The sequence below is a fragment of the Aulostomus chinensis genome, chromosome 19 (genome assembly GCF_037954235.1).
Source record: "Aulostomus chinensis isolate RoL2024-O1b breed Wild chromosome 19, RoL_Achi_v1.0, whole genome shotgun sequence".
NCBI lineage: Eukaryota > Metazoa > Chordata > Actinopteri > Syngnathiformes > Aulostomidae > Aulostomus > Aulostomus chinensis.
The window spans coordinates 21,874,682-21,900,951 of NC_141338.1; the positions used below are offsets into that span (position 1 = coordinate 21,874,682).

A 26,270-nucleotide genomic window follows, 5' to 3' on the forward strand; every position below is an offset into this window, starting at 1 on the left:
TGCATTGCTTCGAAAATAACGTCTGAATCTGAACTCATCTTACTGTAAATGCAAGAGATCTCTGGTCAGAGGTCGCACAACTACATCCTGCCCCTCAAACAGAGGCCACAGCACTAGTTCTACAGGTACACAGTTTCTTTTTTTTTATTTTGTCCTGGTGATTGTGCTCTCCTTTATCGACCTTCAGGTAATTTTACTTGAGAAGTAAGGAAACTCTCCAATTGCAGCGGTCAAGTGAAACGTGTGTCTTGAATACCTGGTCTCTTCAGAACTTTTGTTGTCCTCCTTTTTCAGGGGGACCTGGTCTGTGCTGAAGGGGATGCAGGCACCTTGTGGCCTCCACCCAAGAGTCCTCACAGCCATTCTTTTGTGGATTTGTGGGTGGGTTTTTTTGTGTTGTTTTGTTTACTGTGATTGGCACTTATCTTTTATTTAATTCTGTATTTTTACAGATACCGAGTCACTCAGGAGATTCTGGACGATTTCCAGCTAAAGCTCAGAGGGCCATTAAGCTGTGGCCCAAACATGGGTCAAACACACAAAACCAGCTGAGCTTCCACGGAGACTGAGGACAGCAGAACATTGAACATTTACACACATTTACCGTGGCTTTGAACTAATCTCCCCTCTGATTTTACACAGCTGTTGTAGCTCAGCTGAAGTAACGAGACATGATGCTGGACTGTTTTTGGTTTTTTTGTGATCGTTTAATCTTTTCTGCCCGGGTCCTATTTCCCTCTAGACCACAACATTTATTCTAATTAGGTGGGCTCTTTAGGTGGTGTGTCCTGGGCCACACAGGTTGCCCGAGTGTGCCAGCTGAATCCATTTTTCCATGTTCTTCATGTGGTGAGTAGCTGAATGAAGAGAGTCGGAGACCTGCTGCAGTCATTATATTCCTTGAAGCCCCCATGAAACACAAGTCAGAGAACTATTTGTTCTATTAAAAGTGGGAAACTGTGTCTTACAGTCCCTCCAGGGGCCCGTTTCAGGAGGCAGGTTTTGTGTCTGCTCACCCTGATAATGAGGGAAAGTCTGGGTTCATCCGTCTCCTCCCTCTCCCACTGCTTCCTCTCTGCAGTCATTCACTCAGATTCAAACCAGTATCTTGCGATGAGATGTTGCTAGATCAGTGTATTACATACAGACCAGGACAGAGAGACTCTTATGGGCTGTTGGGAATTTGTGGACTTAACAAACCTTTGTTTCTCTCTTTATCTTGCAGGAGGAAGTAGTAAACGTATATTCAAATGAAGGCACAACGAAAAGAGCAACAACTATCACAACATGTTACCCTCATTTTATTCTTTGTGTGTATTGATCATTGATTCTCTTTGAATTACATGTCTGATATTTATTTCCACTTTATATTTTGAATTTCTTTTAAAAGAAAGAAAAACACAAAATTCATGTTTGTACAGTGGTCAGTACAGTACAAGACCACGGTTCAAGTTACTATAGATTGACCAACTGTCTATAGCCCTGCCGTGGGTATGAGCCAGCACACGCCCTCCGAGCACCCAGGTCCTGAACCAGCTGACCTTCACATCTGCCTCCAGGTGCTGGGGCCTGCTGTGTCTTCTCTTCTGTCCTCCTTTGGGTACAGCTGTGGTCAATCCAGCCTCTATTATGAATGCATAATTGTTGGTCAAGTTTAAACTTTAGACATCGCACACATCACGTGGCTCACTTCCAGATTAGTGGCAATTTGTAAATACCGTTGAATAATTGGACACATAAAGTAAGAGATTGATGAAGTTCAAAAAAGTTCAGACCTGTGTCTGAGACAGTGGCGGGACTAACTGTGACATAGATATTGTACCACTTCTTGTTTGGACAGAACAGGCAGGAAATTGTTTTTTTTTTTCTTCTCATGAGCATCCTTAGATCCTCCATACCAGGTTTCAGTTTGATTGGATGCACTGACCAGGATGAGGCAGGTTCTGGGAAATTGTCTGATTTGGGAAGAAAAATGGGGGCAAGGCCTAACTCATAAGATTCAGCTGACTACGCACAGTGAATGCGCGGATATCAAGTTTTTCATTTGGTGACATTTCATGTGCATTTATCATCCTAAACGCGCTGACCTTGAGTATAGCACCACCTAGCGGTTGGTTGTGGTCTGTATCACTTCTCTTACGTAACTTGTACAAGTATCGCAGCAGGGGCCCGTTAATCTCTGAGAGAAACAACATCCAGTTCCCAGGACCACTGGTACTAGATCCCGGCCCACTCACACCCCTAAAAACTACATAAGATAACAAACCATCCACAGTTAATGACGTAAATTACACCCTGTCATACGTTTATTACATTTTTTTTACACCCATTTTAGTTATAAACAGAATTTTGTCTCCAAAATCTGTTTGAAATCAGTTTGTGGAAATGTCCAGTTTAGAATTAAAATGTACCAGCCATGCAACAATGGGCCAGGGTCGGGCATTTAGAGGAGGAAGAAGGACGAGAAGGAAACCGTCAGAGAGATAGAGGAGGGTCCATCAGCAGAAGAGTCCAGATCGATGTGAGTAGGAATCTGTCGGAGGACACAGTCTCAGTAAACGTTACAGTTTGAGAGACACGGGGACTTCAAAACGACTGCCAGCAGGTAGCAGAAAGTTTCATCCCGCTTCCAGCTGCATATAGGAGTCAGAAAGTTGTACTGCTGATTTGTTATACAAGTTTAAACTTGACTTGACTCTAACTTCGGACGGTGGTTGTAGCGCCACCATCAGGACTGATGGGCAGCAAAGCAACACTCACCTCGGACTGGACCAAAGTGTGGTTTATGTTCACGCACGGAACACGGATGTCCTCCTAAGAAGAAAGAAAGAAAGAATGAATACAGGTTGCTCAGCTACAAACTCCTGGTGAAAACGACACATGTCCTCGTTGATGACGTACATACCTTGTGATAACAGCATTTTTACACTCCTTTATATTAAACGTGAGTTTTATGATTGAATATGCAATTTAACCATAAAACTAATGTTTCTGTGAGTAAATCTGAACCAAAGTGAACACCTGACTGTGACTGGGTCCTCAGCAGCAACATTTCTATGCAAACAGCCGTTTTTTCCTGCAGCGTCTTGAAGTGTCCACGCTGGCAGCTGATTGGCTGCCGCTTCTTCGGAGGCATGCGCGCTGCTGCGGCGTCAGCCTGAAGTTCTGAGGCCGTGTTGTCAGAAGTTAGAGGAGTCACTAGGTGAAGAAGATGATCAGTGTGGTGTTGAGCAGCCTGGTCGCGGGGCTGCTGGCTCTCCTTCTCTACCAGAGGATGACGTATCCCTTCCTGTGGCAGGACCTCACCTACTACCTGCGGCTGCGCAGCTACAAAAAGACGCTGCAGGCTCGGATGCAGCAAGGAGTGGTCTCCTACCTCGACTGCTTTCTCCTGCAGGCGAGGAGGACCCCCGATAAACCCTTCATTCTCTTCGAGGATCAGAGGCTCAGCTACCGGGACGTGGACCGGAGAAGCAGCCAGTTCGCCGGCGCGTTCAGGGACGGCTCGGTGCAGCAGGGACACACTGTTGCTCTGTTGATGTGCAACGAGCCGGACTTCGTGTGCGTGTGGCTGGGACTGTGCAAGCTGGGCTGTCAGGTGGCCTTCCTCAACAGCAACATCCGATCGGCCAAAGCTCTCCTTCACTGCCTCCGCAGCTGCGCAGCCTCCACGCTCGTCGTTGGCACAGGTACCTTCACGCTCTCACCTAGTGAACTGGCTTCTAGTGACGTTAGCTCTGTTAACAGTAATTACCTTTTTAAAGAGACCGTCAAAGAGAGAAGCCACGCCCTGTTCCCGCCCTCAGACACCCCATCAGGCAGTGGGCGTCAGGGCCTGCTAACGCTGTCATGCAAACTCCCCGAAAATCCGAAACTGTTCACACTGAAATTGTCAAATACTGGAACCATATATTTACCTGATTTACCTAAAATGTATTCAAATAAACTCCCTTCGATGTTGCAACATTCAAACAACTGGCAGGGTTCACTTGTATTAGTACATAACTCACTGGGGTACTCAGTGTCATTCAGGATTTGAAGTTGTTGTCTAGTGTGCTTTTGCCATGTTGGAGGAGTCATTACTCTAAAAAAAACTAATAAAAAGTCATGCAATTTATTACCCAGAATTGACACATTAAACATGTAATTAAAAAAAAAAAAAGTATAACATGTATGTCACAGGGCTGCACAGTGGTGCAGTGGTCAGCACTGTCGCCTCACTGCAAGAAGGTTCCCAGTCGGGGTCCTGGCTCTGGCACGGGATCTTTCTGTGTGAGTCTCCATGTTCTCCCTGTTCCTGTGTGGGTTCTCTCTGGTACTCCAGCTTCCTCCCACAGTCCAAAGACATCAAGAGGGGACGAGGCTGATTGAGACTCTAAATTGACCGTAGGTGTGACTGTGAGTGTGAATGGTTGTCTGTCTCTATGTGTTGGACTGGCGACCTGTCTAGGGTGAACCCCGTCTCACACCCAAAACCTGATGGGATGGGCTCCAGCCCCCCCATCCCTTAACAGGATAAGCAGAAGAAAATGGATGGATGGTGTATGTAACATAGTTGCTCTTGTGGACTGGGAATGGGTTACATTACTCTGGCATGGAAGCCAGTCATCAATGAGAATACTGACCCTCCACTGGTGCTACGGGCTCTGATCCCTGTGCTGACAATCTCCCTTTCATGCTCCTTAAAGGCTCACTATCATTATTACTGCCTTTTCATGTGCTGGGGGGGGGGGGGGTTCTGGCCTGTGCGCAGTAGTGGGCGTATCACGGTTGGAGGTCGACCGTGTTTATAGCTTGTGAGACTGTAGCTGATCAGATGAGAATTCTACTCTTGTGATGCTGTTCTGCAGTATCAACTTTACTTTGTCTCCTGCTTTATTTTAACATCCTACAACTTCAGAACTCCACATGAGTTTTGGGTCAAGACAATTCTGGCTCCCTGACAAAGGCGAGATGTGTTTCTAGTGCTGTAGTGTAACTGCGGCGTGTTCATCTCCTTCAAGGAACACGCATCTTTTCACTGGGTTATCTGTATATTGCCAAATTGCTGTCCGCAATGTGCGATTCTCTGCCTCAACCAGTGAAACACTATCAGTGACACTGATAGTTGAATGTAGAGAGCAAAGTATCATGCTGTGATGTCGCCCACCGGTATGTTGGACAGGTGTGAAGGACGGGAGCACATGGACCTTTTACCTGCAGGGTTAATGATCACGGAAGGATGTTATCTTGGCAGCAATGTTAAGTGAAGATACATGAACACGCATATGTGGACTAGACACCAGGAATAATGCTCAGATTACTTCAGTCTGATGAAACCAGGTGTGACTCTTGAAAAATGATGTTGGAGCTCTCAGGGGTTTCTCTGGTTGCATTGATATTGTCTCTCTTCATCCAGATTTGGTGAGTTTGGTGGAGGAGGTGCTGCCTGAGCTGCAGAGGGACAACATGACTGTGTGGGTGCTGCGTCACTCAGCTCCCTCTGCTGGTTTCAAAAGTTTACTGGACAAGGTGGAACACATGTCGACTGAGAACTTCAGCCCCCCCAAAGTTGACATCATGTCAAACTTCCTCTTCATATTCACATCAGGCACCACAGGTACCACAGCAGCTGCTCCCCACCACACACACACACACACACACACACACACACACACACACACACCAACCACCACCACACAACAATCACATGCTAACTAAACATGCTAACTCTATAGAGACATGTGGTACAACACAGGAATGAGTCCTGGGAAAAAGTTCTCATTGTTGAATGTCTGGTTTCACATCAGCGGCTGTTTGGTCAAATTCCTAAAATTAAGTCAGAGGTTAACACCAGCTGAAGATATTTTAAGGTTTTGTTCTGTGACTTAAATTCCAGTCTTAAATTTTGAAGTGTTTATGTGTCTTAAAAACAGCAGTTGCTAACAAGTGGCTAAATAAGGTCATTAGAGGTCATCAGCGTGAGACCAGAAGAAGCCTTAAGCTTAGTGATGGTGACCTTGGAGTCATGTGACCATGGTGTAACTCCTTCATAGGCTAACGTTAGCTTAGTACTGCTAACTGTTGCATCCAGGCTTCCAGCATCATCAGAGTGGTTTATTAGCGAAGATGATCTTAATGAACAGGCTAATGACTTCTTCCTGTTGGTGGATGAACAGAGAGATGACCACTTCTTGTCGGGCTACAACAACACCTCATCCCTGACATGATCACTTCCTGTTGTGCTACAAAAATACCTCATCTCTTATATGCCAACTTCCTGTTGGACTATAAACACACCTCATCCCTGTGGTGCTCTATTGTAAATCCAACTAAAAAAAACAACCAAAAGGGTGTGTGTGCTGATATGGAATTTGTTTAGATTAGTTTGTTAAAATATATGATCAGTTTGTCCTATTGTTCTGTATATGTAGACGAGACTATTCAATATGTTGAGGTGGAGTTAAGAGGACGCTACCATGTAAATGGCATTTTCTCATGACCTTAACTCGGATAAGGTTCTGTTCATGTATTTGATGTGGTCGGAGTCAGTCATAATGGAACTGAACTGGTGGAATAGTCCATTGTTAATTGTAATAATTACACACGTTGTAGACATGTTGACACCTTTTGGAGTTTTTGTAGCACCTTCATATCTATCGTATGTTCGCGTTTCGTATGGCAGTTAAACTGCTTGGTGGTGCAGCTCTAGCTTCAAGCACATCTTACAAACTTGTATTGAGTTTTGAAAGTGACAGGATTTGACGCCTAACCCCAACCCAAAGAGTTAAAAAAAAAAATTCTCTGACAAAGGAGACGGGACCATAAAGTGGGCGTGTGTCTTCAGTCATTCGTTGCTCAGCTGCAGGTAACGCTGAATATTCTAGCGATATTCACAGGAAACCCATAAACAGCACGGATTTCACGTAACCAGTGTTTCTCCCTTGCAGGTCTGTCGAAGGCAGCTTGCGTTGGTCACCTCAAAGCCATAGTCAGCATGGCGTTCTTCCAGATGTGTGGAGCCACATCAGATGACATCATTTACATCACCCTTCCTCTGTACCACATGTCTGCCTCGCTGCTGGGGGTTGGAGGATGTATACACCTTGGTAAGAGCGGTGAGCAAAGACCAGCGACCAGCACACTGTGTTACACCATGGTACTGTTTGCAAACTTAGCTGAGTGAGCCAAGTAATACACCCTAAAGAGCCGAGGAGAGCCCTCCTGACTTGCTTGTTCAGGATTGGCTGCTTCCAAAGGTTCCTAATGGTAAACAAGCTGGCGGAACCTCTGTTGTTCTAAACACCCAACTGTGTGGGTCTTTCTGAGCTACTGTATCAGGTCCAGACAAACACAATTCCTGGAAGATTTGCCATCACATAAACAGAATGTGGTGGAATGCCTGAGGAAACCAGCATGACCGCGGATATCCTTTTATAGAGCTGTAAGGAATTCACTTCCTCACATACCAGGAGCCTGAAACAAGTGTGCCCAGTGCCCACGACAGCTCCAGCTGTGAACAGTATCCTGTCATGACATTTGACCTTCTGTCTTCTTTATTTGTACCTTTGGGTCTCAGGTGCCACGTGTGTCTTAAAAAAGAAGTTTTCTGCCAGTCAGTTTTGGAAGGACTGTGTGAAGTACAATGTGAGTGTGGTGCAGTACATAGGAGAGCTGTGTCGCTACCTGCTCAACCACCCCAAGGTAAGAAGGTCTCTTCTCCTATGTACTCACTATTGATCAGGAGCCAAGAGATTTTCTCCTGTCGCAATCTTTCTCCTGTCATGTGCCGTCTGTCTTGACCATTTTAGTCCATAAGGTTCAGTCGTGTTCTGTCCTGAGCAGCTGGTTGACCGGGTGACCAGCTGAGGGTTGGGCCGCACTCTCTCTATGCCAGTGAATCTGAGAGGTAGCCGAGCCAGGATTTCTCTCATCCGTACGATTATCATCATCCCCATCATTTCTGATGGAAGCCTTATATTCAGCTGTTCTTAGTCTGAGATTGTTTAGTTTGACCACAGTAACCCTCAAGGTCAGAACAACAACAACAATAATAATGAAATAAAGACCACTAATAATCACAGATATGATGTTTGTTGTAAATAACACTAATTATTGTCAGTCGTGACAAATTTGTCTTGACTTGTTTTGTGAATATTTTTGCATGATGCTCAATTTGATATATGTAGCTGTGCATTGTGGAACATTTGAGAAAGACGAGTGTTGCTGATTGGTCACGTGACTCAGTGACGTCCTCTGGAGGGCGTGGTTTATTTCTGCCTTACACAAAGTTTGGAAGCTTTAGCGGTCTCATCCTACTTATTTTTTTTATCACAAGTATTTGCATATTATTATCACTGTTAAGGGTTTGCCGCCCTGTGGGGGGGGAGCACAGTGACATCAGGTGGTTTCTAGAAGTACAACAAGACGAGTGAAAACATTGCAGCATGGGTTCAGTTTCATGCATAATAGTACACATTCATAACACTACAATAAAACTTATAGTAGCTGTTGAGATAGCTGACCTGTAATTTTAATACCCATTACAAGGCAATAAAAACTGTATCCAAATATCACAGAGAAAGCAAAGGTTATTTATTTATTTATAAAATATCATGTATCTGATTTGACACGATCATCGGTTGCTTACAGAAGGCCGTCCCCACTGATCCTGGGTCTGCTCGACGATCCTGCCTGTTAAAAGGAAGGTTTTGGTGGCTGCTGTTGCAGGATGTGCTGCTGATGGAGAATTGTTGGGTGGAGGTTCATTGAAGGAGGGAGGTGCTGGACCTGCTCTACCTGTAAAGTGTCATGAGAGAACTTTGTTGTGATTTGGCGCCTACAAATAAAATGGACGACTTGACTTACAGGGATTGTTTGACCACACTGACTGACCCTTGGATTAACATGATCATTCACCACTGTTACATTATATATCAAAGAGAAATTCAGGAAAAGCCAAACAGCTTCTCTTTAAGTGTGACTTAGGCCTGGAGTGTGTTCTTGCCTTGGCTCTTGATATAGAAGCAACAAAATATCTTTCTTATAAATGTGACAGGTCAAGGCAGAAGTATATTTTCCCCAAATTATTGCACTCTGTTTATTGACGGGAGGCCTTTCTCTGTGTGCAGGTTCCAGAGGAAAGGGCTCACAGTGTCCGGCTGGCAGCAGGAAGTGGTCTCAGGGCAGATGTGTGGAGGGAATTCCTCAAACGCTTCGGGAGGATCAAGATCAGGGAGGGTTACGGCTTAACCGAGGCCAGCATCGGCTTCCTCAACTACACCGATGAGGTCGGAGCGATTGGGAGGGCGAGCTTCTTCAACAAGGTCAGGAATTCAACATCTCTTTCTTTTAGAGATAAAATAGATTCATCAAAAAGGGCCAATACACAGCTGAGATCAATAGTCAGGAAGAATTCCCTGTATTTTTCTCATGGAGAAAAACTCTCACGTTGTACCGATTTGTGTACTTTAAATGTTCGTGGCATGTTTTAAGTACTGATTTGCAATGGACTCATGTAAGCTAGTATTCTGATGGTGCAATGAGAGCTAAATCAGTTTCTTGTCGAGTCCTGTTGTCATTTCTGCTGTGTCAGCTCTCTATGCCCTTTGAGCTCCTGAGATACGACACCCAAACATATGAGCCAGTTCGAACAGAGTTGGGAAGATGTGTACGAGCACAAACAGGTAATCGCACATCCTTTATGTTAAAGTTGCTGGGTTCATATGACACAATCACTGATGCCAACGTCTGTGTGCAGGAGAGGCCGGAATCCTGGTCGCTCCTCTGACAGCTGTGAACCAGTTCCTGGGGTATGCTGGGAACAAGGTCCAGTCCGAGAAGAAGCTGCTCAGGGATGTGTTCAGGCCTGGCGACGTCTATTTTAACACTGGAGACCTCCTGCTCCAAGACCACAGGGACTTTCTTTACTTCCGTGACCGGGTTGGAGACACATTCAGGTACTATCTGACCCTGCTAGTACAGCGGCAGCTTGTATGTCCAGTTAGTTGTGAATGAGGATTAAATGCAATGGGATATTCGTCCGTGGCAAATTCAGTGCTCTTGCTGGAGTCACTGACTGAATCGCTGATGTAACTGCAACTGTCTGACATGACACAACACAAAGACCGGATGGTTACACCCCACAAGGGTGTTGAGCTGGTCCGCTGTTCCACGACCAGGATGGAACACGTGTTGCTCCTCCTGAATCAGAGTTTCGACCTCCACGCAACATTGAAGTGGCGTGTAAACCACTACAGCGCCAAAGTGTCCAGAACCATCAGCTTCTCCGGGAAAACTTCATTCACTCCTGAGAAGAGCAAAATGTGGTTTTAACATTCTTGTATGAAAAGATAGTAAGAACTCTAGCCGACGTCATGTTGACTGACAACTGACAACACTGGCGTCAAGGTTGCTACCATGCGATGGACAGTAGCATCCTTGTTGCCATAACAACTGACACCTTTGATGTACAACAGTGATGAACGGCAGACACGTTACACTTTGTGTGACATGAACAGGCAACATTACATTGTACTTATTTCATAAGAACTGAAACGTAGCATTAGAAAGCTATTGTAGAATATTGTTTGGTATATTTGTGACTGCAGCAGTCTGTGGTGTGCCACTGTCGTGTCCATCGCTGTGTCCTACAGGTGGAAAGGAGAGAATGTATCCACAATGGAAGTGTCCGAGGCTTTGTGTCATCTTGATTTCATCCAGGAGGCCAATGTTTATGGAGTCTCTGTCCCAGGTCTGTCACTGAGGAGCAGTTTTGGACTTTGTTCATTTGCTGTTGAGTCTCTTTCATTTGTTATCGTCGATTAGACTGGGAACAGTCTGATTCAAATTGATACATTAGTTGTAGTAGTAGTAGTTGTAGTGCTTAAAAATGTCAACTCTTCTGTCCAGATGTTCTGTGAACATGTCAATCAACACCACACACAGACTGCCATTAATCCCATGCTTCGATTGAGTTCTCACTGCAATTGAACCACAATAGCGTTCCCTTGGTTCTCTGGTGCGGGCCAGAACAACAGCTCCAGGACCAACACAGCCAAGTGGTGAAGGAACAGCGTGTTCCTTTAGCTTCAGGCTTTCTGCTAACCAGCTTGGTACCGGCCCAGTTATGGAAAGAGTCCCATGTGAAGTGAACCAACAATCATGGAGGTATTTTCTGTTGCTGGTCTGGAAAGAACCACAGGATCCACGTTTGCCTGCTGCTCACCTCTTCAGGAAGCTCAACAAGTTGACTTTCCCTCACACCACATGCTTGGTGTTACAGTATGAAGCGAGCAGTGTATAGTGTATCAGTCCTACCTGCTCACTCATGTCTGTCATGTGACTGGCATGAAACCAGAGGAAAAAATCCAACCTCTGAAGGTGATAGCACGTCAGGCAGTGTCTCTCTATTGAATGAAGCACTGTTGTTCTGGACGTTGTCCCAACCACAGAACAGATGAGCTTCACAATGATGATGTCACTGCTGTAGCAGCTCAATCTGACCTTTGACCGGAGGATCAGTGGAAGACACCTACACAGTGAATAGCATCATCTCACCAGACAGCTCCTGTTCACGGTGGCTGCTTGTTTTCAGGCTGAGGGCCAGTTTCACGTCCTCCCAGTCAGCAGTTCCCTCTCCTGAGCAGTGACACCATTCAGGGGGATGAGGTGTAGTTTTTCAGTAAACTGCTTCTACTTGCTGGGCTGCCTGAAAAGAAGCGACAGCAGCAGCACCAGTGATTTTGTGAAAAGGTCCAAATGTTCATTTTGCAACTCTTAGAGTGGACACTCAAAAAGGCTGAGTGAGGCCCACCCCCACTCCCACTCCCACAGAAAAAAATAATAGTAAATGGTGCTCAGAAGAAATCGCTGTAGGGACATCAGCTGTACCTGGGGAGACGAGATACAAGCGCTTCTGTTGTTAAGGACCAACACCTAAAAACTGTCAAGGAGAGAAGAGAGTCTGTTGGTAGTGAACACGTTACAAAGTGACAGTAAGACAGCAGCCACTGTTCCTTTTCATCCCTCTGCTGAAACACATATTTCTACAAGCTGAGGTGATGTTGCTGTGCCCTGTGTGAGGGCAGAGCCTCTGGTCTGCAGCTCAATATTGACCCATCTTGTGAAAACGGCTCAAGTGTAGCAATGTGTTTGGACGCAGTAGGATACTTGAGGTGTGAATGAGGCCACCACACTAGTATGTCACAGACAAATTATAGCGTAATACAGCAGAATTGTAGTATTGAGCCATGATTGGTTCATTGCTTATTGAGTAAGTGTTGAAGTGTCTTTTGCAGGACATGAAGGTCGAGCTGGCATGGCTGCCATTGTCTTAAAACAGCATCACAAGTTGAACGGTCCTAAAGTCTACAATCATTTAGGAGAATCACTCCCTGCATATGCTTGGCCATGGTTTCTACGGATACAGGTACGTCACGCCAGCGCTTGCCACCTTCACTTCGTCTGTGTCTGCAGTAGTGACAGAATAAAGACTTGCTTCTTGTCTTGTGTGTTCAGGCTTCTCTGGATGTGACAGAGACCTTCAAGCAGCAGAAGGTGAAGCTGGTCCAGGAGGGCTTTGACCCAGAGTCCACCCAGGACCCCCTCTATTTCCTAGACCTGTCTCAGAAGGACTACATTCTCCTGACTGCATCTCTGTATGATGACCTTCTGTCTGGAAAAATCAAGCTATAAACATTTGAGGCTGATCAGACTGTTGATGCAGGAAAATGAGATTTAAAGATAAAACCAGTCCATAGTCCATTGTTCCTAAGGGGTGGGTGGGAGTCCCCCCCCCCCCCCCCCCCCACACACACACACACACACACACACATACACACGGGAGGCTGAATGCCTTCAAGTTGAAGTTCACGATGCAGTGGAAATTATTTTTAGTTAAGTAGAATATTAATCTTAAACAGACAGAGTTTAAATTTATAATATATTAGAATATGGATATTCAAACAATTGATTATTAGTTACAAATAAATAAAACTATTAGTTAAAAATAAATACAAATCGATCATCATAGATAAGAGTTGTTCAATCGGCGAGCTATTCACTAACATTATTCTGTGGTGCTGTTGAAGCCACACTTGGAATGTTTGAAAGAACCTGGTTGTTTTTATTGTGTTAATTTTATTCCAGGGCTATAACAAGGAGTGGTGGATTTCATTAGTATATTTAAAGTAGATTTAGATGTATTTTCCCTCTAATGACCCTTTACAAGAATGAGTAGGTGGGACTAGAAGAAGAGAAGTTAGAGAACCTCTGGACTTCCACAAAGACGCACCACTTTCAATATACTGGGATTTAAATCCTAATGATAGAATAGTTGATTCAGGTAGACTGTAACTTGAGATGACGATGCCTCAACTGACCTGCTTGATTTACAACCTCTAAAACAACCCTATCCATAGCGGTGACCTCTCTCATAGTTAACTTCTCCATGAAAACCAGACCAGAGTTTCAGTGTGAAGCACTTGTTAGACCGGAGCAGCCTCCTGAGCAGGGGGCAGCGATCCCCCTCGCCTTTCCGTCCTTGTCTTTTGCCCCGCCCACATGTCCAGGATCCATCCAAACCTGCCAAGGACCAACAGACCTTTCCTGGAAGTGCACCTTCCATGCAGTGTTTCAGTTCACATTATGTCTGAATTTTCTAAGGGTGTTGCCATAGCAACCATCCAAGCCCCATACCACGAGCATCATAAGAGTGATGCTGGTGTTTTCTACATTCCAGTGAAAATGTTTCTCTTTTTTCCATCAGAATTTGGAAACAGGAAAAATGTCTTAAAATGTCTCTAAGGATTGACAACACCGCTGTAAACAGAGGTAATTTTACATACATTACTTTTGTAAAAGGGTATATATATATATGAAAGAGGAATTTCTGTAATATATACATTTGCAAAGCTGTTATTTTTAAACAATTGTGCAAAAATGGATGAATTTTCTGATGAAATTGTTTTAATATCCTTTTTAACATTTTGACCTTTTCATTAATTTTCAGGAGATATGACGTTGACCTTTTTTAATAATAAAAATAACAATAAAAATCTTTCAAGTCCTACTTAAAGTGTTTACATTTATGTTGTTGAATTTTATGTGAGTCCTGAAATGTTTGACTGTGTTTTTGGCCTTTGGAGAGTTCTGCCCTTGGCAGTTGGACCCTTTCCTGACACACATCGTCATGGTGGCCATGAAGAGGTAACATCAGTCACTCTGACAGAACGCATGAAGGCACCGTTTTCATCTTGTGATCCAGTTCTAATGACTGGACTATAACTGGAAACACCTTAAGTGGCTTCGATGACTCTTAAATTTCTTTAAAAAAATAATGGTTTAATTTTGACAGTAGCGCACTGTGTGTTTGTTTGGTCTAAGAAAGTTAACATCTTCTCTGAGGCTGCAACATTTTTGTTACAGAACAGAATCAGGAATTTGCCTGTTTGCTTTTTCCGGAGTGAATTAAAGTTGCACAAAAAATCCAGGAGTCGGTCAAATCAGGACCTATTTAGTGGTTTGGATTCATCATCGACGGTTTTGTGTTTGTCTTTAAGTAAATAAGAAAACAAAAACACGCCATTCTTGGTCACGTGCATCTGGGCTCTCCCGGTAGTGGGCGGAGTCACCTACGAGCAGACGTGGCAAAACACAACGTCATCAGAGTGAGTCAGTGTGGTTGAATGGTTTACTGAGCTAGTCCGGCTAGCAGGTAAGTATTCCAGTTCAGCCCGTAGCTTCATAATTGCTCTCTGTTGTCTCTCCGGAGCGGACCTTCCGGTCAACGACGGTAACGTCCGTGTCTGCCGAGGTTCCTCGAGCTCGAGGTGTTTGCACACGTGTACGGCTGAAGTGTAGCTCCCAAGCTAACAGCTAACACTGCAGTCAGCACGACACTCAGGTCACTCCGAAGGTAAACAAAAGTACCAATGTGGGGAAACTATAGACTAAGAGCAGCCGCGTTAGTAGTCCAGCTGGGGTCGTGACCTGGGGTCGTCTGTTGTCTTTGGGGTCATTCAGTTGTCTTTGGGGTCATTCAGTGACGTGACAGACTCGTAAGCACATGACATGATGAGACTCGGTTCTCAATCAAGTCATGTTTTAGGTCTTCATGATTGGGGGGGGGGGGGGGTGCACTGTTAACTGGAAACAGAGCTGAGAGCCTCTACATACCAGTGATGTGATGGTTGTTGACGCTGCCGTGGTGTCACGTGATCTGGTGCCAGGTCGACACAGGAACCTGACAGCTTTGCTGTAAGATGATCTGCAGGCTGCATCCTTCCATCACGGGTAGCACAACTACTCTCAACTTGAGCGTGTCCCTGTCCCCCAAAGGTCGTCTATGAAAGCACCACCGAGTGTATTGGCTCCACCAATCGTGGAGGGGGAGCACAGTCAGGTGTACTGGTGGGGCGTGATTCATAACTGACGGTAGAAACACTGACATCAGAGGTACATGGAGATGATTTAGTGAATGTTGGTTAGTTCTGTGTGCTCTGATGATGCAGGGAGTTGATTTGCTGCAGCTCTAATCTTTCAAAGTCAATTAAACAATGTTGTTAGGTGTCTAAAATCAGTCACTGTGTGAACCCCGCCGCCGCCGTCACATGATCTCGTCTTCCTGCAGTTGTATTCTGGGCGGAAGTGAACGCTGAAGGCTGAGAAGATGATGGAAGACAGTTGGACTGAGACTACACCTCCCACCAGCCCGACAACACCTCTGAATGTGGCTGCTGCGGTCAGTGCACCGCCACTGAGTGTGGGTAAGTGGATGCCATGTGGTGAAGTTGAGACCTCATAATTTAGTCCAAACTTGTGACTTTGGTGAAATCTCCACTTTATCACGATGGGGTAAACGTCACAGACAGGAAGTTGGTGTAAAAACAGATTTTGCTGAGTGTGAGGTGACGTTTATACATGTAAACTCTGGCTGGCATGTTTCGGCGTGATGTCAGGTTGTGACCTGAGTACCTTGTGTTCCAGGTCTGTCCACCCCCCTGTCCTCCATCCCTGCAGGGACCAGTTCCATCTCTGTCACTGCTGATGTCTCATCTGCCCCACCCCTACCCACCTTCAGTAGACCTCTGGCTCCACCTTCCTCCCTCTCTGCCCAGTTTCCTCCTCCCTCCTCACTTGCCTCCCCCTTCACCACTGCCTCCCACTCTGTGCCTCCCCTGCCCACTGCTATCAGACCACCACCGCCCCCTGCTGCCGGCGTGCTGGCTCCTCCGGTAGGACCACCCATGTCCAGCTTCTCCATGAGTGCAGGATATGACATCACACGGGGTCATGCTGGTCGAACACCGCAGACGCCACTGATGCCAACGTTCTCCAGCCCTGCCCCCATCCTAGGTAGTGTCTATGCTAGTCTTCTTCTGTAGAACACGCAACACCCGTCACCTGAGTTAACATCCGCCACCAGTGATCCGGTCATAAGAGGTTTGTCGGCTCACACCTGCTACTCTGCTCTGCTCCGTCTCAGGTGACCTCTTCTCCTCACGTTCCTGTGAGGTCTGAGCAAGAAATCACAATCTGATGCTGTGCACTTTTCTGAACATAGGAAGGCGCCAGATTGGTTAGACTGACTGGGTGTCAGAAGACCGTCTTCAATTAAATATTGTGAAGCTACAGAGAAGTTCTGCCTACGAATCAATCAAAAATTTTGAGACTCTTTATACTAACTGTCATAAGTTTTTTAGGCATTTTAAAAATGACATTTGAGCATTAACCAGATGAACGTTCTGAAATCAGGACGCTAAATTAAACAGAAAACGAGCCAGTAAAAGGCAGTGGAAACTATATAAACAGAGTGTCCAGTGTATTCCTGTTCATTTCCATCTATTCCCATCAATTCCCAAGGAAGTTACCCATTCCTCTGCAAAAAAATCAAACAAAAACAGTGTTGGGCACATTACTGTGAAAAAGTAATTAGTTACAGTTACTTGTTACTTCTCCCAAAAAGTAACTGAGTTACTCCACTACGAAAGTAACTAGTTACCAGGGAAAGTAACTAGTTACCAGGGAAAGTAACTTTTGCGTTACTCTTTTTTCTTTTAAGTTTAAAATGTCAAAGAATTTGGAAGGGGTTTTTCTTGGGGGGGGGGGGGTGTCTATGAGGGCTCTGAAGGAGTCTGAATCACCTGCTGACAACGGCAGCCTGTTTTCAACATAAAGGCCTATCAGTTCGTTAAGTTCTGTCTGTGTCACGAGTTTTTGTGGAGCGGAGCAGAAAAATCCTGCTGTGGCTGCTGGGACGCGTGGCTCCTGTCCTTCTCTGTAGCGGAGCTCACCTGAACAGCACCTGCTTGCTATCACCACTAGGGGTGTCAACGCAGTTTCTGGCCACCAGTTTAGTAGAAGAAGAGTAGGGCCGTCGAGAGGCGCTTCATTAAATTGGAGTTGCTGACATTGGACGTTGACAGCCTCTTCACTCTCGCTCTGGGACGACATAACGCCCCCTCAATATGTACGTTTTGACCTTTGACCGCCACGAAGTTAAAGTAGTGCCTCTATTTCCATCTAGAAAACGCTGTCTTTCCCCCAGGCTCGCCGTCTCTGATAGTTAGCGTGAGTGCTGCTCTGTGCTGTGTTCCTGAGTAAACACCCGCCCACCTGATGTCTCTGGTTGGCTCAACGTGAAAGCTTTACTCTATCTTAGCCAATCAGCATTAGGCGCTTATCTCGCCCCGCCCCTCCCCCGCACCAAAGGAGAAAAACAAAAAAACACGCATTTGCGGCTCCTGTGTCTGTGTGAGCCGAGCCGGATGGCAGCTTCAATGAGTCGCTTCAGTAACGCGGAGTAACGACGTGTTGGTAACGGTAACGGCGTTGTAACAATAGACAAAGTAATTAGTTAGAGTACCCGTCACTGAAAAAAAGTAATGCCGTTAGTAATGCCGTTTATTTTAACGCCGTTATTCCCATCATTGAACAAAAATGAAGTAAAAAAAAAAAATCCTGAGTTTAACTTTTCACCCATCCATTAGGGTAGGGCTTCCTTCATCATGTACAGTCTGAATGTAAAGGTGGATTTGCCTCCCTGGCAGGTGCGGTGTCCAACCCCATGGTTCAGCAGCCGGCCACGACAGGGGTCCTAGATGCCAGGTCTCCCATCACCTTCCCGGAGCAGCAGGAAGACCCTCGAGTCTCTGCAGATGCCAGCAGTGGTGGAGGGATCTGGGGCTTCTTCAAGGTAGATCTGCTTCAAGTGGTTTGACAAAACCTAAACCTGATTTCATTGGCTGCTCTGGTTACTATGGCTACTACTCAGGGCCCGCCCAAGCCATTTTGGTGCCCTTGGCGAGATTGGGTTTTGGTGCCCATTATCACTGATATTTGTCAGTGGAATTTCAGCATACGAAGGAGCTGCCATTCAAGTGTCTGTGTGTGTGTGTGTGTTTGTGTGTGTGTGTGTGTTCTTAGGGAGTAGCTGGAAACCCTGTGGTGAAGACGGTCCTGGACAAAACCAAACACTCAGTAGAGTCCATGATCACCACTCTGGATCCTGGCATGGCTCCATATATCAGTAAGTCCAGCTTTCTCTGATCTGCCATTATCGTCATCATCACATTATCCCAAGACTTTTATGAGTCCAAAACAAATACCTGATACATGATCCAACATCCATCACGTGTCTCAGAGGGAGACAACACAGGAACCTAGTTGGGGAAGGGACTAGTCCAGGGGTAGGGAACCATGTGCCATGGAGAGCCGTGTGTATGCAGGTTTTCCTTCCAACCAAGCACTTAAACAGGTGATTCCACTGATTAACACACCTTCAGCAACAGAAGAATGTTAATCAGTGGAATCACCTGTTAGTGTTTGGTTGGAAGGAAAACCTGCATCCACACGGCTCTCCATGGCACATGGTTCCCTACCCCTGGACTAGAATAAGAGAGACAAGCCTCTAATAAGGGCAAGGCAATTTTATTGGTAGAGCCCGTTTTCACCACCAGTTTGTCTCAAAGGGCTCCACATGGCATCATAACAACATCCTCTGCCCTCAGACCCTCACATCGACTGAGGAGAAACTCCATAGAAAACCTTTAACAGGGAAAAATCTGAGAAACCTCAGGGTGAGGAGGGGAGGAGGATCCCTCACCAGGAGGGACAGACGTGCAGTAGATGTTGTTACAGACAAGAAAACAGTTTACAATGCAGAATGTGGGAAACATGGAAATGTTAATAACAGTTGAAGAAGGAAGCTTCTGGAAGGGGAGGCAGGGAGAGCAAGCCAGCTTGATGGGGGACTGGATGGTAGACTGGTTCATGGGAGGGGAGGCAGGGAGAGCAAGCCAGCTTGATGGGGGACTGGATGGTAGACTGGTTCATGGAAGGGGAGGCAGGGAGAGCAAGCCAGCTTAATGGGGGACTGGATGGTAGACTGGTTCATGGAAGGGGAGGCAGGGAGAGCAAGCCAGCTTGATGGGGGACTGGGTGGTAGACTGGTTCATGGGAGGGGAGGCAGGGAGAGCAAGCCAGCTTGATGGGGGACTGGATGGTAGACTGGTTCATGGAAGGGGAGGCAGGGAGAGCAAGCCAGCTTGATGGGGGACTGGATGGTAGACTGGTTCATGGGAGGGGAGGCAGGTAGAGCAAGCCAGCTTGATGGGGGACTGGATGGTAGACTGGTTCATGGAAGGGGAGGCAGGGAGAGCGAGCCAGCTTGATGGGGGACTGGATGGTAGACTGGTTCATGGGAGGGGAGGCAGGGAGAGCAAGCCAGCTTGATGGGGGACTGGATGGTAGACTGGTTCATGGGAGGGGAGGCAGGGAGAGCAAGCCAGCTTGATGGGGGACTGGATGGCAGACTGGTTCATGGAAGGGGAGGCAGGGAGAGCAAGCCAGCTTGATGGGGGACTGGATGGTAGACTGGTTCATGGAAGGGGAACGCAGGCCGGTGTAATGGAAGCGGAAAAAAAAGAGGTACCATGGAGCAGAGGGAGAGGGCGGGGCTCTGGAGGGGGAGTGGTTTAGCCTCTGAACAGTGTCACATGGCTTTTCTGAGACAAATAGGCTCTTTGGAAAACACCATAACATATCAGAATGCTGATGACCAGATCAGATGGTTGTTATTCTTTTTGTTTTTTAAATGTCTGTAGGAAGCAGGGTCAAAAGGTTAACTTCAATTAGAGTTCCAAACTCAACGAACAAAGAGATTGTAGATCACCATAAATGAACAAAAGAAGGCGGAGCAGCTTAAAGTAAACTAACTGAAATTAGAATAAAACTGAAAACAAGACTACTATGCGAAGCCATTCCAGGGGCAAAACAAGAGGAAAAGAATAGGGGGAATAAAAGAAAAGGATCCCCTAAAGCACTGATCTGCTCTGTACCGGAGGGGGCTGTGCTTCTCACCTCTCTCTCTGACAAGGTATGCACCTCAGGTGTGAGTGAGACAGGTAGAGGAGTGGCAGGAGCAACTGAAGAGAAAAACACAACAGCACGTCATTACCTAACATGTTAACAACTGTTGCCAGTCTCCCCCGTCTCAGCCAGCTGTGTGTGGCAATACACTCTCCTGCTGCTGTCGCTTCCATAAAGAGAATCAATGAGAGGTCAAGGACATACTGGTGTGACCGGACTTTGTCCTGAGTTAACCCTCATGAAGAGAAGAGCTATTGCAGAGTTGTTGGAGTACACTGTAGTACTTGTATCCAGGTATTTCTTTTACATTGTGTATTGTTACCACAGCAGTAGCTCCAACAGCTGCACCCTGTGAACACATTGTGTCACCGCTCAGGAAGGATGCAGCTGAATCACTCTGGTCTCATGGACTCTGTCCACCTCCTCTGCCACCGTAGTGTTTGTCAACTGTGTATTTGCTTATTTGCACTGAAGATCCTGGTCACAGTGAAAGAAGCTTCCAGCATAGCAACTCTGGTCTCCTGATCAAGAGGATTGAACTCATTCCCACATTCTTCTGTAAAGTTGCTGTGTTTTTGCTCTGCAGAGTCTGGAGGTGACATCGACATTGTGGTGACCTCAGATAAAGAGCTGAATGTTGACGCGGTCAGAGACGCCTTTCAGGAGGTGTTTGGGATGGCCATGGTCACCGGAGAGCCTGGTCAGTCCAACATTGCCCCCCAGCCTGTGGGCTACGCAGCCGGTATCAAGGTCAGCCACAGAGATATATGATGGGCTCTACACACCCCACCCATGAATGTTCCTTCTTCCAGACCCACTCTGACCCAAAGCTTCGGAACTGAAGCTGAGCAGAGCTGAAGCTTAGCTGCTGCTCATGGATCCCTAGAGCCTGATTTTGGTTCAGGCTTTACAAATCAACTTAGATTGACTGATCAAGAAGTCAAGCAGCATGTATGACAGTTCTACCTACATCACTATGCATCTAAGAAGTAAAGACAACAGCTGAAAAGCTTACAAGTACTGCATTCAGCAATATTACACAGTCACAACAGAATGTCTGATTCAGTGTGTGTGTGTGTGTGTGTGTGTGTGTGTGTGTGTGTGTGTGTGTGTGTGTGTGTGTGCGCGCGCGCGGGTGCGTAGGGGGCTCAGGAGAGAATTGACAGCCTGAGACGAGCAGGTGTGATCCATGAGAAGCAGCCAGTGGTCTCTATGGAGAACTTCATCGCTGAGCTCTTTCCTGACAAGTAAGACACCACACACGCGCACTGAGCAGGCTGCTATAATCTAACCTGCCTAAAAAGGACAGTATATCTCAGCAATGGAGAGGATAGAACCCAGCATCTTCCTGGTGTGCTAGCCAGTAGTTTATGGTAGTTGAATCCTAACACCTGGTGTCTATGTGTTGTGGGTTCTCCAGATGGAGTGACAGCCCATCCAGACATGCACATGTCTGTGTTGAGTCATTTGTAGCATGAAATTTGTGATGGGTGTGTAGCGTGCTGTCTCTCACTCTTACTCCTGGTGGAGAGACCCAGTGGCTCGACAGAGGCCTGTAGGGACCAGTCAGGTGGTGGCGTCAGTCCTGTTTGACCAGTAGTCTGTGGATGGTTTTGCTGATAAAAATAGATAAAATAGTAATAAGAACGAGTGAGATACAGAATTCCTGTGTTCATTTGATAGGAATCTGTGATCCATTTACTAACAAGTATTTGCATTGTGCTAATTTGATTTTTTTTTTTTTTTTTTTTTTTTTAGAAAACCACATTAATGAACACAGGTAATTAAAGGTGTTATGAAAAATGATGTTTCAGTGGACTAAACATAATTTCTCAGATCACATTTCTTTGTGTCTGACAGAACATGTGAACCTACATAAGTCTAAGAGATGCAATGATCTCATTGCCCGGTTCAGATGTGGTTAGTTAATCAGTCAAGGCTGATTTTCTGAAAAATGTGTGTCAAAAGTTGTCTCAGTTAATTGGTTGATCAATGAACATTAATCCAAATGTCTTTAATCCCAATCAAACCTCTGGAACCAAACCTGGATGTTCCACTCTGAATTTTAGAACAAGTGTTCATGTTCGTGTTCATACGTGAACCCAGACCCACTAAATCCTGGAACCTTCTTAATGCCGATGTCTCCAGGTGGTTTGACATTGGCTGTTTGATCCTGGAGGACCCTGGTCATGGCATCCGGGCGGAGGTCTTCACCCAGGCCACTCCTCTGGCTCTGGAGCACATTCAGCAGGTAAGACTCAGCACCACCACACTGCACCTGGAACGTGTCACAACTCCACGTATGAGGAAGATGAGAAGGACTGAACATACAGTAGATATCGCAGGTGTAGCGGTGAATGTTACAGTACCAGCTCACGTAGCAACACCAGAGTCCCGTCACACTGCTGTCAGAACAGCTCATCAGTTTCAGTTGAATCATTCTAGGGAGACTGTGGATCTGCGCTCCGATAGAATCCCCTGAAACTGGACCTGATCAGGAGCTCCAGCAACTGCAGCGCACTCATCCTCAGCCAGATTCACCTGCACGCCACATGCATAAAACCATCATTTAATATATTTTGTATGAATCAATCATCCAGCAACAGTGACCAAAAAAAAATGGAGATCGAGTTTAGACCAGAAGGAAATCTTGTGATGTCAGATCGGATTCAGTGAAACGCTTCATGCGTTTCAGTGTGAATGTGAACCGCTAAATGGTGTTAACCTACAATTAGTATTTCTGCTACAGGAGAGCAGTTGAAATAAGTAGTTAATAAAATAATGACACACTGCTGTAATCTAGAGGTAAACAAAGAGAAGCTTGTCTCACAGCTTTGATGGCGTCTTCTGCATGTGTAGGAGGTAGAAACGCTCGTGGTAATATCTTTATATCTGATACAAGTCTTCTATGGTCTGTAACTATGCAGCTCTTAATGTCCTGCCTGAGACATCTGAGGGACACGTCTTGTTGTCATCTAATGAAGATGAGCAGTAGCTCATGAAATGTGTTTGTACCATCCCCCTGTAGGCTCAGTCCCTGACCCCTCCAGACTACAGCCTCCGATGGTCAGGTCTGATAGTTCCGGTGGGCGAGGTCCTGGAGCGTAGCGTCCCTAACATCAACAGGACAGATTGGCATCTTGCCATGACGGGTATGAGCCAACGCCAAGTGATCCAGAGCGCTGCCAAAGCTCTAGCTGGAATCTACAAACAGCAGCTGCCAGCCAGGACTGTTTGAAGTGGGACCGGTTCCAGTCTCTGTCCCATACTGGGAGGAGGTGGAGACATGGGAGAGCCGATGGGACAGTGAGCTCACTCACAGCACCAAGTCTGTCCTCCATATGTCCTCGTGGGGCCAAACCAAATGCACGTTTCTTAGAAGATCCTGAAGGTTGTTGCGTTGACTGGAACACGTTAGCTCAGGCTGAGGAAGGAACCATGTTGACCATCTCCCCAGCCTCCCTGAGAGATGCACGTTTATATAAGTAACTTTAACCTTTATTTTGGCAATATTTTGTTTTCTCTTTGGTTCTTCATGGAACTGGTCCTTGCAGAGACCTCTTCATGGTGGATGTCCCAGCTGTGCTCTATAAACCAGGTTTCATGTATATTTGTAAGCAATCTGACAGACCTCTGTGGAAACAAACCCGAACCTCCAGTGCATTGATTGAAAAATGAGACCTGATCAGATCAGATTAGGGAATATTTTCCCCATTCCTAAATATGTATTGAGAACATCTGGCCATTAGAATTAATGCAGGATTAACACACCTGTGCCTTACATATCTTGCATTCCACCTGAATGTTGGGATGGTCCTCGTAGCGTCTGTGTGTAGAGTGCAACTGGGACACAGCCGCAGCGGCTTGGAGGGTTACACTCATGATTTCGATGTAATGTATTCGTCTGAAAACGTTCATGTATTCATTCTTACGGTTAATAACGGCCACCTCACCTCCTGTGCTTTTTGTTTGCCCTCGATCTTGAACACACACGTTGACTGTTGAGTGACAACAGCAGATAATCTGCTCTAATCTTGGTTCGGTGTGAATCATCAGTAAATTAGCAGTCTAAACACTCCTCTGCTGAAGGACCAGTGTGTAGGATTTCCCTCAGGAGAACCTGATGTTTGGTGGAGGATCCTTCATTTCTATAGCAGTTGACACTGTCCTCAAACCCCTCCCAACACAAAATGGTTCACGTCTTCAGAATATGAAAAACTTCATTGATGGTTCACAGGGAAAGAACTTTGTCAAACTACAGTGTCTCCAAGACAGCTGGGATAGAGGAAATTACTGTCCAGCCTGAAGGCCCTGGGGGTCATGCAGACAGCTCTGGCCCCTGAGGGAACAGTGATCCCCTAACACTTGGTGACTTGTTTATGAGAGGGAGTGGGGTCGGTGGAGTAAGCATATAGCCCCCTCTCCCTCACTCTCAGGCCATCTGCACCAGCTGAAGAAGAGCAGTAGCCTGCTGATGCTCCAGCCATCTCACATCACCACCTTCCTCCTCTGTACCTGTGAGTCCTCACAGTTTCTGTTGGGATGTCTGTTGTTGTGGTCGCCTTTAAGCCGGCCAGCTTCCCCCTGACCAGCTGCTCCCTGCCCCTGTTGAATTGCTGCGTATAGCAACAAACAAGTCTGGACTATATTGTTCAGAGAGGATGCTTCTCAACTAAGTCACTGCTAGTTTGCTAGCAATGTTTAAACATGTAGGACAAGAGTGAGAAACTAAGCTGGAGCAGCAGCTGTACGACCAAACTGTCTGATTTGACCACTGTGGGCCACTGGAGATGCACCATGCTCCTTGTGCATTTATGAAGGGTTCGTTCTATGTTAATGAGAGCACGGATTCTGAGTCACATGATGCTACACTAATAAAATGTGGTCCTTTTTAATTCTGCCAGTCATCCATCTTGAATCCTACACACTGGCCCTCATCAGGTTTGGGTGAAAAGAACATTCAGTGTACTTTCTGTTCCTGTAAATGTGCCTTTTTACACAAATAAATGACTTTTCCACTCTTGCTTGTGTCAACATTGAAGTGTTTCAGTATATCGCTGCTGATACTTCCACTCACCTGAAGCATCAAGTCAGAGGTCAGGTAAGGCTCATGTCATCATTCCACCTGCCTCCTTATCCAATCAGGGGTTTTTGTTTTCCTTAGGTAATTGTTAAAAGAATAAATAATAGTTTGCGATAGAGAGAGAGATATAAAGATATATATGTATATATATATATGTATATATATGTGTGTGTGTGTGTGTGTATATATGTATATTATATAAATGTGTATATATATATGTGTATATATATAATCTTCTTTACTTCGAATAACCATGGTGTTACTCTCCTTTGCATTATATTTGATGTTAGAGTGATAACTATATTGAGAGCACATCCTTAATAGCTGTTGAAGACCAGGACTACATGGGCTGAAGACCACCAAATCATCTGCATACATCAGGTGATTGATGATGTGGTTACCAGCCATGCAGCCTGTTTTTCAACTGTTTAACAGCTGTAACAGTCCATCTATACAGATGTTGAAGAGGTAAGGGGATAACAAACTACCCTGCCTGACTCCATCTCTAACATGAAATGTTGTTACCCCATTTCACAAACATAGACTGGCGCCCATACCAGTAGATGAAAATTCTAATTAAAGACTGGGGAACTCCTATGTTATATAGCTGAAGAAACAATTTCTCATGATTGACACGATCAAAGGCCTGAGAGGCCTCAATAAGTCACAGAAATATTGTGGTGTTGTGCCTATTATACAAATCTAGGATCTCTTTTAACACAAAAACGCTCATCAGTGCCACGTTTAGGTTGGAAGCCAAATTGGTTGTTAGAGGTCAGGGCAAACTCCTCCAACCTGTTGAGCAGGATCCTCTCCAAGACTTTGGACAGTATGCTAG

The 26,270-nt window shown here is 45.8% G+C and overlaps 2 protein-coding genes and 1 long non-coding RNA gene across 6 annotated transcripts; 2 read left to right on the forward strand and 1 right to left on the reverse strand.

Moving 5' to 3' along the window:
• Positions 1-1,299: 1,299 nt before the first annotated feature.
• Positions 1,300-3,880, reverse strand: LOC147244391 (uncharacterized). The gene is made up of 3 exons (XR_015110358.1): positions 2,906-3,880; positions 2,761-2,814; positions 1,300-2,533 (listed from the first exon to the last, which is right to left on the reverse strand). It is a non-coding gene; the product is annotated as an uncharacterized LOC147244391 (long non-coding RNA).
• LOC147244392 (long-chain fatty acid transport protein 6) lies at positions 2,312-14,038 on the forward strand. 2 transcript variants are annotated; one of them, XM_086187042.1, is made up of 10 exons: positions 2,312-3,689; positions 5,399-5,599; positions 6,930-7,097; positions 7,559-7,683; positions 9,111-9,305; positions 9,575-9,665; positions 9,740-9,938; positions 10,635-10,732; positions 12,279-12,409; positions 12,499-14,038. In XM_086187042.1, exons 1-10 carry the CDS (start codon positions 3,212-3,214, stop codon positions 12,673-12,675), a joined length of 1,863 nt encoding a protein of 620 aa, XP_086043168.1. In that variant the 5' UTR covers positions 2,312-3,211; the 3' UTR covers positions 12,676-14,038. The 2 variants fall into 2 exon arrangements, with proteins under 2 accessions (XP_086043168.1, XP_086043169.1); XM_086187043.1 differs by having other exon boundaries at positions 2,314-3,689; positions 6,930-7,088.
• A 564-nt stretch (positions 14,039-14,602) lies between these two features.
• On the forward strand, positions 14,603-25,372 carry prrc1 (proline-rich coiled-coil 1). Of its 3 annotated transcripts, none has more exons than XM_086188009.1 (9): positions 14,603-14,695; positions 15,611-15,746; positions 15,967-16,335; positions 18,030-18,175; positions 18,406-18,508; positions 20,936-21,099; positions 21,493-21,596; positions 22,498-22,600; positions 23,378-25,372. In XM_086188009.1, exons 2-9 carry the CDS (start codon positions 15,650-15,652, stop codon positions 23,585-23,587), a joined length of 1,296 nt encoding a protein of 431 aa, XP_086044135.1. In that variant the 5' UTR covers positions 14,603-14,695; positions 15,611-15,649; the 3' UTR covers positions 23,588-25,372. The 3 variants fall into 3 exon arrangements, with proteins under 3 accessions (XP_086044135.1, XP_086044136.1, XP_086044137.1); XM_086188010.1 differs by lacking the exon at positions 14,603-14,695 and adding an exon at positions 14,702-14,896; XM_086188011.1 differs by lacking the exon at positions 14,603-14,695 and adding an exon at positions 15,168-15,435.
• The last annotated feature ends 898 nt before the right edge of the window (positions 25,373-26,270 follow it).